Source organism: Channa argus, chromosome 23 (genome assembly GCF_033026475.1).
Source record: "Channa argus isolate prfri chromosome 23, Channa argus male v1.0, whole genome shotgun sequence".
In the NCBI taxonomy this organism is placed as follows: Eukaryota; Metazoa; Chordata; class Actinopteri; order Anabantiformes; family Channidae; genus Channa; species Channa argus.
The window spans coordinates 10,460,106-10,476,917 of record NC_090219.1 but is presented as its reverse complement, the minus strand read 5'-3'; the positions used below and the strand labels follow the sequence as shown (position 1 = coordinate 10,476,917).

The window sequence follows — 16,812 nt, the reverse complement described above, 5'->3', positions numbered from 1 at the left end:
CTAATCAGTTGTCCTGATATCTGGCGTTTAAAGGTGAGTCCTTGTGTTTACAATCAAATCAAGCGAATTACACTTTGCAACGCAAAGTGTTTTACAGATGATTGAAAGTTGCAAAGACAACAGTCAGAACGGTGATAATACCCACAAAACAAGAGTAATAAAAACAATAGATAAGTTGACAACAAGGATGGATCTATTAATAGCAACGGTACTAAAAGCAAATGTCGCACTAGCTACAGAGTCACTATACCCACTTTTTGTGAAAAAACAGCAGGTTAATAATTCTATCATGCTCGACAATGAATTTGACTTGTTTTATGTGCTTTAGTTCTAAACTAACCACGTGACCGACATTGTTACTGTATATATCTGTGTTCAATGTATTTTTGTAGCGGTTTGTAACATACAATGTACTGTAGCATAAATGTAGGCACTGAAAATATCAGACCACTGCTGGATATAGAACATAGTGTTTGTGTTGATCTGTGACTGGTGCTTTGAGGGAAAGGGTTGGTTCAACAAAATTTGAAAATGGATGGATGTGATTTAGTTTTTGTCGCCTTTGTGACGGCAACCTTTTATTGCTGATGCTGCGTTGGCAACAAACTGTCAGGTTTAAAAAAAAAAAATACTGGAGCTGAAAATATGAAACAAAAGAAACAACTTGGAACGAGAGAAACTTCACAATTTCCCAATTGGCAGAATATTTTTCTACTCTGTAGAAAAACACACCTTGGCTGAAGATCAGACTAAATCACTTACGATGACTGAATGCTTGTATTTTGCAGTTTGCATCTCACAACTCACCATTAGAGACTCGCACAGTGAAAGTGTGTCAGCCTCTAAAGCTCTCACTCGTCTTTTATTTTCAGCCTCACGGCGAACGAGTCGAGTCAAAGTGTCAGATCAGCCACTAAAACGTGACCACTTCCCCTCCCAAACGTCCGGCATGTGGGAGTTCAGGTGTATTTGTGTTCACTCGAAACGACTGAAGGCTCGACACGAGCTGTTAAATGGACGGGAGTGAAGCCGGTGCGACGCAGCAGCCTTGGCATTGCCGAGCGCGAAACCCTTGGCCGCCGACAGTCTCGACAGAGAGCTAAGCTCGCTGTTCTCTTCACCTTCAGCTGCCACCAGGCTCCAGCTTCCGCTGGGACGACGCTGCTGCTTGAAAGCATCGTCTGTGCAGCCGGCACTAAAGAGGGAAAATGACAGGGCTGGATTCGAATGCACCACACGCAGTTTATCAGTCTTCAAAGCTGTAATGCTATGGAAACGGTGTTGTTCCATCATATGCTCTGCAGCTAGCTGTTGTTTTTTTATTTTAGGAAATACCTGACGGTAAAAACAATACGGTGATGCAACAAGGATACGGCTTTGGCAAAGCTTAACAAATTTGCTCTGCCTTGAAACATGGTCCAGCCCTGTTTCACTTTGGAACCTTATGTCCTTTCCTTATGTAACACCGCTTTTCCACACTGAAGAATCTTTCCCAACACGACGATGTGTCTATGATGCAATAACCGATTCTTTAATAAAGGCGTCAAAAACTTAACCATTTCACGTCTGTCCCCTTGAGTTGGACAAGCTGATTTCACCCCAAAATGCCAGTGTCTCCATCACCTTGGTGTTTAAAGGTTTAAGTGTGAGTTTTTGTTCGAAAATGAAATCATTCCAAGGAGTTTTCAAAGGGAGAAAACCTTTGCAACTCGCCTGCTTTTTGCTGGTTATTACGTTGGATTGTCACTGCTGATAAAGGGAGACGCATTAGAACCCAGAGTGTGAATACATTGATTGGGTTTAACTCGAGTTCTGAACAATTACTTATTCTCAGTCGGTATCTCATTAAAACGTGTGTCTGGTCTAGGACAACGTGGCTTTTAAGAAGAACTATTTTATTCAAGGTCAAAATTGTGATTGGGGAAAAAAAAAAACACCCAGAAAAAGTAGTGGAACAATTATTGAAGCTATGTAGTGATTACTTCAGTGGACTGGAGTTGTATTCCTGTAACCATCAAACAAAAACTTGAGGAAATGTTCAAAATATCACTTGATGTGTTATTAATTCAGTTAGCTGACTGTGTTTGCCTTCTTCTCTGTCTCTCACGTCCTCCCGTCCCTCATGTCCGTGTGTCCTGCACATCATTGTTTGAATCCCAGTTGACAAACAATGGGTAAGTCCTCCCATCACCTCATTCCCTTTTTTTCTTTTCACACCTATCCACACGAACTTCAGAGAAAACCACACATACCTTCCTTTTTATGTCTTTTAATACTGTCATTGTTTAGCCTTTTTCACTTCAAACCCGCTATGGCACATTTCAACATCATACAATTTTCTATTTAGTCACAAAGGCCATTTTTCGTCCCAGTGTTTAATTTTGGGGTTGCATTATAAACTTTACATTGGTTATTTTTCGTAATTTGTCCATAATGTGTCATGCTATAGCGAGATTGGCGTGCACAGTTGCATCGACTCCTGCTTGAGAGCCACAACACTGCACATTTTCCAACTTTCCTTATTCCAACACCTGATTTGTCTAATTTGGTGATGGTGACGTAGAATGAATGTAAAACAACATATCATCAGCATAGGGTTTATAACGTTTTCCCTGTTAAACGATGCTTCACACTTTTCATTTGCCCACTGTTGGACACGGACTTGCACTACATGCAGGTTTTTCTTTGGCTGCTCACAGACTGACTCTGACAGACTTGGGTACCCGTCAGTGGTTGTTATCAGGTTTTCCAATCGAAGCACAAACACGTCCGTCTGACGGCGAGCAGAAACCACGAAGCCTGAAGTTAAAAAAAAAACCTTCAATTCCCAGATCTCCATCATCCCACATTCTTCTAATTGTTTTTGCATGAGGCAGTAAAAACATGACACATAAACATGTTTTTATTAATAGCAGACGTTAGATTATGTGCATGCAGTGCAGAATAGAATAAAGGGCTTATGATAACAACTACAGCTACAGCATCACAAAGAATAAAGAGATGCTGCGTGGGATCAAAGGGCCATTCAAAGTGTTTTTCTAATTATTACTTATTGCTCATAAAATCAATAAAAACTGTAACGTATTGCTACTAATTTTTACACAGTGATTCTTCTATAAATCCTCCATTTGTTTCCCTGTGTTTCACATTTAAATTCATTTAAGAACAAATCAATGAGAAGGACTGAGAAGAACCGTTTAACCTCTTCAGAAATTCTTCGACTTGAAAGCCCAAACAGTAACGTTTGGGCCGACATCCATCTAGTTTCATGTCCTTCTGGATTGGGAGTCATTGAAGGCTGCCGCTGAATTAATGAGCATACAGTAAAGACCATTTTGGGAACATGTTCTGGAAGCTTGTCCAGCTGTTAAATGGTTGTTGGTTTGTTTGTCATACAGGAAGTGGAGCAGATGTTATGTTTAATATATGGAAATTATGTTTGCAATGAAGTTACATCTGCTTGACAGTGATGGGGTGTGAAACTGCTTTGGTACTAAGTTGTGCCTCAAAGAAACTATAAATCTGCAGCATTCACAGCAGCTTATTCTCCTCTCAGACAATGCATATTAGTTACATTTCGGAGCATCTGTCAGATGAAATTAGTTTTGAAGAAAACTAATTTCATCTGTAGTCCCTTAAATGGATTTAGGTTTAAAAAAAAAAAACACTGAGGAATGAAACTGACAAGTGAACGAAGGTATTTTACGATATCAGATGTACAACTGCCAACTTATGATGCACGTTTACCTCTATCAACAGCTTAGTAGCAGCAATTTGGTGATGCTGATAATTCCAATGTCAAGTGAATGTAGCACCAAATCCATCTTAGTCTCGACGTTTTAGAAAATGCTAACGTTGCAGCATAGTGTCATCTGTGTTTGTGTAAGACAAACTAAACCACTTATTTTTTCACACAGAGTTTTGTTTTGGGTTTTGTTTTTTGTTTTTTTGTCATTTTTGTGATATTTTGCTTACGTTTTTAGATGGTTCCCTACAAAGCTTGAATTCCTCCTGTGTTTTTGTTCAGATGTTAGTCTGACATCAGCAGACATCCGGACTTTCAGTGACTCTGGTTTTATTGACGCGTGTCCATGTGCAGTTTGCCAGTCTGTTCTGTGGATGAGGCCTCCTGACCTCCCGAGGATTCTGAAGGGTCTTGAAGAGACATCCATCTGATCTTGATCCAGACTGTGGCTTTAGCGCAGTCTTCAAGTGCCTCCGTGCTTTTCCAGCGCCTCTGCGACAAACTGTGCCGCCTCTTTTCCCTTCTCCAGCGGCCAGATTTGTGTCTGTGTGCAGTTGAACTGGCAAGCGAGCAGGCAGCTTGTGAAGAAGCTGCACTTGACAGTTTTAATCCAGATGAGAAACTCCTCTGCTGGATTAATGAATTCTGCTTTTACAGACTCCCTGTCGAACCGGAGTGATCCAGTGAAATCGGCAAAAAAATGCTTATTTGCCTTTGCTTGTTTTGTTGCCGAGGTCATTTAAATAGTGGCGTGTTGAGAATGTGACCCAGTTCAGAATCTAAAACACCTCACAGAGCTGAAGTAGCGGGAGCCGCTGCAGCTCACCGACCAGATAAATGTTTTTCAAAGCAATAATTGTTCTTTTCAGTTTTGCTGTGCACATGGCAAAGACCAAACAATTTCTTCTCCTCCTCCTCCACTTTTGTAGGAACAGAGAAGGGAAAAGCAGCAATGTTAATTGAGGTAACAAGAGGGGGAAAAAAGAAAAGCTCTTCAGATTGGCCAGAAAGATTCCGCGTGCTAAAAGAGAGAGCTGCCATTTTGCGAACTTGTGGAGAGGCAAAAAAAAAAAAAAGAAAAACCTAAATTAGGGCTGTTGGCGGTGACCTCCCTGGACCCTCAATTTGTCAGCGATCTGTGCGCTTTGTTGATTGAAATTTTTAATTTGGGTGTTCTTTAGACGGCCAGTGAAAGGGCATTGTCGCCAAGAGATGAACTCCCCTGCTGCTGCTGCCATTCAGCTCTTAGCCCCTGCCTTTTTTTCTCGCCTTCCTTCAAGGGAAAAGGTGCCATGAATATGTTTTTTGCGGGGGGGGGGGGGGGAGCCAAACGAGACATGAAATGGCGGATTAATTGAATCTTGTGTGAGCCTTTGGTCCTCGCAGCTGGACCGGTGCTTTAGAGAAATACAAGGCTGCTCTAATTGTAGGGAGAGGCACAAAAAGTATCCTTCAGATTCCTTTGCGTCTCCAGCGCGGACGGGAATGTCATTCAGCCGCATAATAGTCCTATTAGCTGCTTAACTCAGCTGCGTTACACGGATGGGAAGGTTTTTCACGCCTCGCTGTGTCGGGGAGAGGTGTGTGTGTGTGTGTGTGTGTGTGTGTGTGTGAGAAGACTCGATGTTCATACCGAGTGTTGTAGGTTTTTCTTTCTCTCTTCCAGTACAGACAATCCAGTTGTTCAGTATCACCGAGGCGAAGAGTCATTTTTCGCCTTTGTGTCGTGTCAGTTTTCTGAAAATAATAAATGATGTTTTACCCCCCACCCCCCCCACACACACACACCCCCCTCCAATCTACATGAGTCGGCCTCACCTCCACATCTCTTCCCCCTTCTGCAGCAACAGTACCACTCCAAAATTGATGTCCTGATTGACGAGGTGTTCAAAGAAATGATTTCCTCCCTTGTATCAAAGGTAAATCATTTTTTTAATCTTTGTTACATCCTCTCACATTACAATTAATTGGGGTTTGTGTTTGTATTTTCTAATATTCCTTTTCTAGGGAGGGGAAAGTGGTTTAAGTTATAGTTTTTAATAATCATAACGGAGCTCAAGAAAATCATAAAGTTTTGGGAATAAAGTTTTACTTCTCTTTCTTTTTTTTAAAGGGGCAATTAAGAAACTATTTTATATTTTTATAATTTTATATTTATTTTGTTACCTTATTAATTCCTTTGTATTTCTTTCATTTTCACAAGAGATTTTAGCATTTATACAGTTATTCTCTCGTTTTTTTTGTTTGATCATTTTGTTATATTTTTAGAAATTTAATTTTCACCTATATTTTTTGTTTTCATTTAACCAATTTCTTATTTAAGATAAGTTTTGTTTTGCATTAATCTTACTTACAACTATGAAAGGACAAAAAATTCCCTCTAAGAAACATCTTATGTATTTACATAATAGAAAGATGGAAATATTTGTACCAGTACAGTAAAAATATTTCACCGTGTTTTTAATTTTAAAAACAACCAGCTTAAGAATTTTTATTGTATGCTAAAGCCATAAAGTTGGTTGCTGCTTCAGAATCGATTACATTTTTTATTAATGTCATTTACAAACAGATGATGGGCACTGAACATTATTTGCAGGGTGAAAAGTTTCTAAAAAGTACAACTGAAGGGAAAATGATGTAAACTGTGTCTCTGTGTGCAGTTTGCTGGTGTTTTAGACGGTGTCCTCTCCAAGCTCTCGAGATACGATGAAGGGACATTCTTCTCTTCAATCCTCTCTTTCACAGTGAGTAGCCATGTTTTTGTTCCCGCAAACACAGAGCGCTGAGCGTTTTTCTTTCAGTGCTCACAGAGGCAACCTGTTATTTGCTGGAAACCAGATCTTCCCAGCTGAACTTCAGTGTCATTCTTCTTCTTCTCCTCCTGCTGCCTCCCCCCCCTCCCTCCCCCCCTCCCCCGGAAGGTGAAGGCAGCCGCCAAATATGTGGAAGTCCCTGTGAGTCTGTTGATCTGCCTGCTGTTTTATTATTCACCCTGTCCATCACAGTCAGTGTCCATATTTTAGTTTTTCATCCGCATTCAGACGGTCGAACTGTCGGCTGGAAATGCAAAGCAGCCACTCTTTGCATTCAATCGTGTTTTTTTTTGTTTTGTTTTTTTTTTTTTTTTTTCCACGTTTGTCATTACACCGTGTTAAACATGTGTCAATGATAAAGAGGGTTTTTATTCCATCTGCAGCTCCAGAGCCAAAAGATCACACAACAAGCCTAATTAATTGCACTCTTGTCCTTGGAGATGTGTTTCGCTTGAAGTGTCGGTTTGTGGGCGGCAGTGGCGTTTCGGGTGTTGAGCGGTTAATGAATGACGACGGCGTGGCAAAGATCAGAGGCTTAGGAGAGGAGGAGACTGCGAGGACGAGCTGCAGTGCCGATGTGATGAGGCGTTAACATTTGGAGACATTGGAAGTGTGAAGGAGGGAGAGATTTTTGTCTCCCGAATTAGATCTCACAAAGATAAGGTGACCCCTCATTTGCTTAAGGGATTATCCGTTCAGAGTTAGCAAAGTACAATTCCTCTGCGGTTTGTGTATTTTGCACATTTTACATCGCTCAAATATGAATTCTAGCACTTTTTAAAAGCTTCCGCAGGGATCAAGGATATTTTAAAAACAGTTTTTTCAAACCTCTCAGGACAAATGAAAACACTGGAGGAGAAATCGTTTTTCTTATTTGGAGTAGTTGGACTGTAATTAGATGTTTTTGACTGCTATGATTAAAAAATGTTCTGATAATTACGCTTCTTCCATGGTGGCACTTTTTTAGATATGATTTATTATTTTTAACTACTGCTTGACTGACAGGTCAACCTACCACAGCTAACTTTCACCTGCCATTCTCAGCCAGATTAACAGGCAGTAACCAAGCATCCTTAGAAGTGTTGGACCATTCTGCATTTCATTATTCACATCCAGTGTTAATGTTCACAACCACTGCAGTTGACAGTGTGTCCTTATTGTAGAAAGGAAGAAAATTAAGGCTGGAACATGTTACAGACGCGTCAAAGTTCATGAAACCTTTAGAATAAACAAATCGGACAAAACATTGCGTTTGTTCATTAATTGTTACATATTTTTATGTGTCCAAAGTATGTGAACCTCAGCCAAGAGGTGCATGAAGTAAAACGGAGAGTCAATGTTAATCAATGGGATTAACATGAGGTGTGAGTCTGGAGGGAAGTCTGTCCTTGATGTCAAACTCTGATCTTGACATCACGTTTTTGCAGACGGGTGCCGTGGCTTCAACAAAAGAGATTTCTGAAGCTCAGTGAAGAGTTGTTGATGCTCACCACACTGGAAACCGATACTGCAGAATTTCAGTTTGGACTTTACCAGTTGACTGTCAGGCAGATCGTGTACAAACGGAGAACATTTAATGTGGACTTAAGGCACCTGGTTACTACTTTCTCTGATTTCTTAACGTTCATGTAAATAGGAATCCTGGTTTCCCCAATCAGGGATTAGAGAAACCTAATTTCACCAGGTAGATTTCTCCTGGACAACACAGATTTTTCTGCCCCAGATTTTTCTGTCCCCTGGTTTTTATTAGCGGAATGTGCAGGACAAAAGGCTGCGGATGAGAAAGGTCATTAAATGGCAAAAAGTCACGTTATTATTAAACCAGAGTCCGACAGAAACTGACTTAAATGAGAAGCTTTATGTTTGATGATGACCAAACTTTACATTCCAGCATTGAAACCTTGACCCACCTCTGAAACATGGTACAGTTATACAAACACACTCAAGTGTCATCTGTATCATCCAAAACACGCCAATAGTTCTACCTAAACTCTATGGGTGAAAGCAGGAGCAGATGAGTCAAAGTCCTTTGTTCTTGGTTACAGAGATCATTGAAACACCCACCTGGAGGACAAAACAATGCTTTTCAACACTGGCCACAACAATTTTTTAACTTACTTCTGTTCCAAATAAAGGCCTCAACAGTGGATGTACAGACATCACTAAAGTAGTGCTCACACAGGAACTTTACCCTTTTTTCGTGACTGAAACATTGTATAAGGATTCCAAGTATGTAGTGTAGTGAGTTTCTTCTGAGCATTGGCTGCTTTGAAAACAGGCATTTCCTGTGTTTTTAACCTTCAGGGCTCTGCACAAGTCACATGACTGAAAGCTATCAACTTTAATACTGCGGGGGCAGTGGTTTCAGTAGACATGTACTGTAGGAACAACCGATTTTAAAGTCATTAGAGCAGAAGTGGCCAGTATCAGTTGTCTGTCTGTGATAAGATGCGTGGTTTTATTCTAAACTGAATGCAGCTTTATTCCAGTTCTCTCCTCATGGACTGGTTTCATATGAAATAGGCAGCACTAAGAGCTCTTTACTAAGGTGAAACTGCTAAGATTTCAACGCCATCATCATCATATCTGCAGACTAACAAGATTTTCTTTGTTCTGAAACCTTGGATTTTGAACTTCATTGAAAAGCTTAGCTGATAACGCGTTAACTGTGTACATGGGTTTACATTTTTGCTCAGCTTTCATTCTACATGGCAAATCTATAGAAGACCTTGGAAAATTAGTTTTAGAATTGTGCCATTGTGCAACTAAGTGAAGGACAGTTTAGGTTCTGAGATCTTCTAAGCACACATGAAACTTATGAAATATTAAAAGAGCTTTATTAAATGATCTTGATTAATGAGTAGAAATAAGAATCCAGAAAAAGCATCTTAAGGTTTTAAAAACTGTATTTTTCAGAGCGATTTCTCAGCAAGTTGAAACACCAGATGTGAGATTATCCTGCTCTGAGTAACTGAACAACCGAGATAAAGAGCAACACAACAACCTCACTTGATCTCCTTAATCCTCTGCCCCGCCGTGGTGCAGCCCACCTATCCCATAATGCTCTCTGGTTCCCATCCAGACTTCCTCCTCAGCCACCATTTCCCCTGAAATTATAATGTAACCGCTACCTTGGCCTTTTGGTCTTTTGTGTGGAGGGAACCTGACGCAGGTAAGCCTCTTTTCCAGGTGGGATGGAGAGCAGAGTCGTGGTGGGGGGGGGGCCCTCTGAGCAGCTTTACAGGACTGCCCACCCCCCACTACCCCCACCACCATTTTCTTGCGGAAATGTAAAACTTTAGAGATGTTCTACTTTGCTTTCACTGTATTTGAGGCTCAAATATTATCCATTACATGAAAACTGCAAGTGTTTTATACTTTTATGTGTATGGATATAAATGGCAGCCTACTATTTATGCATTTGTTGACATTTTACAGTCTGGTCTTTGTTTCTTCTCCATCTTCAAAAGACATAAAAGCACGAATATCAAGCTTGGGGATTTAGATTTGTACATATGAAACTGTCAACTTCTGTCCAGTAAACTGTAACCATACGCTGCATGTTAAGTGCATTGGGTAACAATGAACATGCCACTGCAACAAAGACCCTTCTGGAACATAATACGTCCCGTCACTGCAGCCTCCTTGTGCCCAGTTGTATCGAAGCCAGATTCAAGCTATTAGCAGCTTCTCACTCTTCATCGGTTTTAGATTTTATCAGCTTTAGTCTGTCGACGTTAATTCCTTGATTTGCTCAAAACTCCCCGTCTATAAACGGTAAACGCGTTCACGAGCTGTGTTGTTGCACCAAAACAAACATGGGCGACGAACCGCAGCCTGCAGTGCAGTTTGCTTTGATAAAGCCAAAAAGGAAAGTAAGAATGGTTATATCATGAATAGAGATACGTGGACAATATGAATAATACACGTTGGAGCAAATCTGAGATTAAGTCATCACTGATACTGGTACTGATTTAACACTGCTTGCGTGTGGTACAGTAAACAAAAGTGTATCTTTATGCCTCAGCTGTGGCCAGAGGCATTACATGTTTAGCTGGTCCAGCCGTTGGTATCTATCCCATTCCCATCACCAGGATATGTTAAGAGTGTCTTCAGAATTGGCACAAAAGTTCAGGATGAACTGATTTAGCTTTTGAGGGTCAGATGTCAAGGTCACTGTCACCTCACATCTGTCCCAGCGACCCCTGGAGAGAGTCCACGTGGCCTCGTGGAAGAACTGGTTAGAAGACGAGTCCGGACAAACCGCTTTATACCAAACACAAGTGCACATTTGCAATTCTAGGTTTTGTCTATTTTTTTTTTCCCATTAAAAATTTTCACCTAAATTATTTTATCTTACAAATGATAGAAAATACTTTTTAGAGCATTAGTTGTGTATCACATAAGTCTAAAGAAATTCCCTGTATGATTTAATATTATTCTGTAGCTCTCACGTGGTACAAGGTGTAGTTTTCACTTTTATGTTTAACATATTCTTTCACTGAGCTTTCACAACCGTAAGAGCAGCCAAAAGTGAACCCGCGGCTCCGTTTGACCCGTTTAAGACAACCCTCAATCAAATAGTGTTTTTACTTAAATACAAAATTCACGCGCTCGTTCCCAAGCTGTACTTGTAATGAAGTATTTTAACATCACCGTGCTGATACTGCACTGGGCTGGATTGGTTCAGTGTGTGTTTCTCACACTTACTCACACGTGTTTAGCACTGACGTGTTCGCGCCTGTACGGCCAAGATGCTAGTGACTGACAGCCACACATGCTCATATCAAACATATGCACACTGGCAAAGCAGGAACACAAACATTGGAAGAGTGATCAGCATCACTGGCTCTTAACCATCTTCAGCACAACACAATCCTGCAGGGCCGCGCTGTATTGAAACACACATTCGTGGGCTCTTGCCAGCATTTTTTTTAGGGGTTAACGGGTTGAAGACATCAATCATCAGTGTAATGTGAACATCCCCAGTTTGAGTCTGACCAACGATTTTTGAACAGGAAAAACAAACACGTCTGAAAAGACGAATTATTTTTCAATTCGTAAGTTACCTGCAGTTGCATCCTTCACCCCGAATATTAAGCAAAAATCTTATTCTGTCATACTTAAATACAATTAAGATGTTTTTCTGTGTTTTTATAACCTTCTGCGTTTCACATATGTACGAAATATGGAGGAAAAAGTGCAGTTTCCTCACCCTTTGCATGCGATTTGCATCATAAATAAATGACATAGACACACCATGAATGTAAGACATCACACCTGGTTTTTAATATTTTACATTTGGTAAAATACATTTTACAAATGAAGACACTTTTTTTTTTATATTATGTATAAAGAAATGTAAAAAAATGTCTATTAGGAGAAAATAAATCAAATCACATTAGAGATATAAATATAGAAAATATTTTCAGGCAGAATCGTTTCAGACTAATTGATCAACAAAACATTTCTTAACAAAAGTGAACAGATACAGAAGCGATTTAATAAATTAACCAAAACAAAAACATGTGAACTGATTTGATAATTACTTTTCAGGCTATTGATCAGGCAAAACATTTCAGTTCGGTAAAGCCTAGTTGAAGTTGATCACTTTATTTCATTCAGTGCATCGACATTTACAGTAAGTGGAGGGGGAATCGATTGTTTCCTCCCGTGTTTTTTAGCGGCATTAATGCAGTTATTTTAATCGCTGTGACGTGCAAACACACATTTGTACGCACAATGTGCACCTGGCAGAAATGAAATTAATCCAGGGCAGGAAACGAGGCTGGTAGCAGTGTGTAATTACCTGGCATTTCACTGCCCTCCCCCACCCCACCACACTCCCCTTTGCTAACTGCTCATTATCACCAGGGCTTCCCCTCGTTCCCCCCCCCCCCCCCCATTTCTACCCCTCCCTGTCTGTATCTAAACTCAGCCTAATTTTACACTCACTGTTCTTGTTTTTTTTTTTCTCTTTAAATTTCGATGACTAACCTGGCCGCCATTATCCGGGCGCGGAGGGGATTACTGGTGTTTGGCTACAAGTGAAGAAACAGCGAAGTAGACAAAACAGACAGAGAGAGCAGAGCGTGACAAGAGCACTGAGCTGCTTGTGTGCGTTTTTTTTTTTCTTTCTTTCCTGCCGTGTTAAAGTCTTAATCTTAGTGGCTGGAACTGTGCCGGCGTCTCCGATCTGTCAAGATGCTTTGTCACCTCGTCAGACTGGAAGAAAAGAGAGGTAAATGATGGAGTCTAAGCCTTAAGGGGATGGAAGGGGGGAAATTGATGTCTCGAGTGACAACAGGGGCAGTGATATGTTGCCTGTGACATACAAACACACACACTTTAGAATTTTTTTTTCTCTTGTTTTGACCCAGTCCACAGGCACGCAGACAAATTTTCCTTTGGTTTTCCTTTGGCTCTGCAACCTCACATGGCTTCAGTACACTAAGCAGTACCCCCCCCCCCCCCCCACTTATGGGATTGATTGATTAGAAAAGCTTAACGTTCTGCTATAGTAGCCTCGACTTTTCTGCGTTTAGTCTTTGCACCAGATGTTAGTGGACAGACTGGTCACAGGCATTTGCTCCCATTCAGACACAAGCATTGGTGACATCCAGCTCTGATGGAGCTTGGCCTGTAGTAGATGTGTCACTTCCTACGTCTCACAAAATATCTCCAGCAACCGTGGGAACACTAGTGGGTCAAGTTAAATGCTTCCTTCTACTAAAGGCTTGATTAGAGTTGGAACCAGAGGGTCACCTGTGCCTAACGATGCAGAAGTAGTGATGAAGCCCTTTCGGCCTTGTTTGGTCAAAGCAGTCCTGACTTAGCAGACTGATATTTTTAGGATGGAGTTCAGCGACTGGACGATAAACCATGGACAAGGACTTGCATTTGATGTCAACTAGGCTCAGCCAGCAACAAATATCCTGGATTATCAAACATCACATCTCATGTCATAGTCACTGGTCAATGACGGCAGTCGTGTAGTATCCAGATCCCACATCCGAGATCCTTTCTGTCTTTAGTGGAACACAAGAAGCTTAGGTGTGCACGGAAACCTCCTGGCATGCATGTGCATGTTTGGAAATGTAGCTGCATGACCTGAAAGTGTCTACTGCCTCAGATGTGAGACAACACGGCGGGTAAACCCACTGGGTAGAGCACACGGTTCATTCTCCTTAAAGATTTCAACAATGATCTCCAGTCTGCCAAACTCTCTGACTGCATCCTCTCTGAGGATCATTCGTATTCTCACAGCTTTGTCAATGAGTGGGCACGACCCCTCCTCTCTCTGGTTGGACATGCCACTCACACCACCCCTCCTTTTCCACACCAGATGTGCCTGCAGCCACATGACCCCCACTTTTAACCCCTGGTGCGGGTTTTCTCATCCAGTGGTCTCTTTGAATTACAGCTGAGCACCTGTGACTGATCTTAGTCTATCACTCAATGTTAGAGGCCTCTTAAAGAGCCTCTGGTTCTGTTTTTATCAACAGTTGTACGACAGTTATCAAAGTAACACTTCCTGGTGTTGAATTGTAAAAGCACTGCAGTGATGGAACCTGACTGGTTTGTGTATTCACTTGAAAAATGGACGTGCACCAACTGCATGAACCACTGGCAAATGAAAACGTTTAAATCGAGTTCATCCTTGCACATCTTCACTGCTTTGCATATGTGTATGCAAAGCAGAGTTTGGCCTCTGTGCGTGGAGAACAAATGGGCTGATGTCCATCATGTGTTCTGTCAAAGCACCTCGAGAGCAGGAGCTGTGGTTTGTCCATTTTCCTACAACTGCCTCTTTGCTTGTCACTTCTCAACCCTGAATTTTGGCACTTAAAGCTGTTTGTTAAATGATGGAGTTGGCTCTTTTTCCTCCTCTAACGTTGCTCTTCGAGGGGACTGTTTGTGTTTCCTTTGTTGTGTCTGCGACGGGTCAACTTGCCTTTTTGCCTTTAAATGAAGCCAAAAGGTTTTCTGAGACTTCATCTCCTTGTTTTTCCACCGGGGACCTGGCATGCCACGCTCAGCAGAGCTACAGCAGCACAGCCACCCCCCAGCCCCCCCCCCCTCCGGGGCCGACACACGTCGGCTCAGAGAAAACCGGTGTGAAAGATGTCAAAGCAATTACAATAAGCATTACAGTTGTAATCTCCCCTGACAACAGGTAGTGTGAATGAACAGGTCTCCTGCCTCCGGCCTCCCTCCACCCAACACGCCACATCGTACACAGCAGTTAATGTTTCCTCCAGTGTAACAGCTCCAGCAGCTTCTCGTTACTCCCAACGCAGAGACGGTCGATTAGTTTTTTCTTCTCTTCACACAGGAAGCAGCAGGTGATGCTGAACATTTGTTCCCTGTTTGCTCACCGCACGGCGGGCTTCCTGAGGGAACTCGTTTTTAATAAATCACATTAAGAAATATACATTTATGCTTAAAACAAACAGCATAAAGTATCCTGATAACATAACGTCATTGATTGGCATCATTTAAATACCATTGATTGTGTGGATTGTGTGTACCAGTGGTCCCAACTTTGATTTGTTTGAATCTTTTTTTTTTATTATTATTATTTGTATTAGTTGGAAAATTGTTTGGACTAAAGACATTTAAAGACCTAATTATGGGCTTTTGAAAACTGTGATGATCTTTGGTACGTTTTACAAAATAGCTGATCGTTTATACAATAGTAAAAAATTTTCGGCTGGATGAGGGAGGAGGGTTGCATCTAGTGTAATCGTTGTACAATATTTTGTACATTAATATCTTAGGGAACTAATACATTTAGGGGATGTACTGCAAATTCAAGGAAGCAATTTAGTGAACTGAACACATAAAAACAGCTCCATGAAGACTTGGTTAAACAATTTTGAAAATTAGTAAAAAAAAAAAAATTTACTTGAACTGAAGTATGTTCTACAAAAGTAAATAAGACAAATTACCTTGGCAATTGTTACTGCAAGCAAGTGCAAGTCACAGCAAGACCCTGAACTTACGCTTTGTTCCCCTCAGAATTTGATCAATACTGCGCAAAACTTAATAAATTATGTGTTTAGACTTTATAAACTAAATTTTAATTGACCTCAAAATAGTCGCAGCACAAATGAAACTCAGCAGAAACAAAATTACTTGGATGTTTTCCAGTTGTGTCCTAGACTGGCAAACATTTATACTGAAGTTTTTAATTTCACAAAGAATGTTTTAAAGAATCCGGAGATCTGTTGTGTGCTGAAAAATTGAGAATACGTTACTCTTCTGTTTTCCCATATCTACATGTGTTACCTGTAGTTTCTGACAGGTGTGTGGCCCTGCTGATGGTTAAGGGCTCCTCATTGATTGTCTTGTTTTTCCTGAATGACCCTTCAAAGCTTGGAAAAAACATCTTACTTTATATTTCAATCAGATTCCACAGCTGGTGAAACCACTTTGTGAAACCACTCAGTGCCCATTTAAGGTGGAATCTCTAATTAAAAAATTTTGTCCATGTAGCTGTTGTTGCGCGTGCACCTATAGAGGAAATGTGTTGACCAAGCTGAGAGCTTCATAGACATCCGACATATCCTGGACAGCTTCAGATGAGTAGTGTACCACAGGAAAATGGCCTTGTTTTTACTGTCTGATTCCATGACTTTGTCTTTACCCACCATAGGTTAATATGCCCAAAGTGATGCTAGAAAGCCACAGTTCAGTGCTTTGCATTTGCACGATTTTAACTTGCTTCTGGTCTTAATGCACTCGGATTAAAAATTCGGATTATTTGATCGTTTCTCACTATTATGAATGGCTGCAAAAGACGTCCATAAATAAGCTTCAGTGCCGCTGTGAATGTGCAGAGCTCACCATGTTCAGCTTCTCCAGTCATGTGGTATTATCCTATGAACAGCATGGTTAAAGTCGGATATGTACCATAAGTAGCCTTCATTTTTCACATTTTGTGACATCAGGCTGAACAAACACGCTTTGAATGTCCCCATATTGGGCTTCCACCCGTCCTCACTCCAGTCCTTGTCCTCTCCCCTGCAGAAACCAGGAATGGATCTGGCCGACACCTACATCACCTTCGTACGACAGAACCAGGACATCCTGCGAGACCGCATCAACGACGAGCTCTACATCGAGAAGGTGTTTGACGTAAGTTTTTACTGCAACCTGGGTCAAGTTTTGATAGTTTTGTCTGTCGTTCCTATCAGTAATTATTAAAAGTGCCCAGACCAAGTTAAAAGTTCACAAGTGGGAACACGATGA

The 16,812-nt window shown here is 41.1% G+C and overlaps 1 protein-coding gene across 1 annotated transcript in view; it reads left to right on the top strand.

Moving 5' to 3' along the window:
* cadps2 (Ca++-dependent secretion activator 2) overlaps window positions 1-16,812 on the top strand; it is a gene marked incomplete in the record, with an annotated part of 186,010 nt that overhangs the window by 159,298 nt on the left and 9,900 nt on the right. The window contains 4 exon segments of the mRNA XM_067492860.1: window positions 5,590-5,664; window positions 6,406-6,489; window positions 6,667-6,699; window positions 16,591-16,698. Of these exon segments, the coding sequence (XP_067348961.1) occupies window positions 5,590-5,664; window positions 6,406-6,489; window positions 6,667-6,699; window positions 16,591-16,698 (300 nt within the window).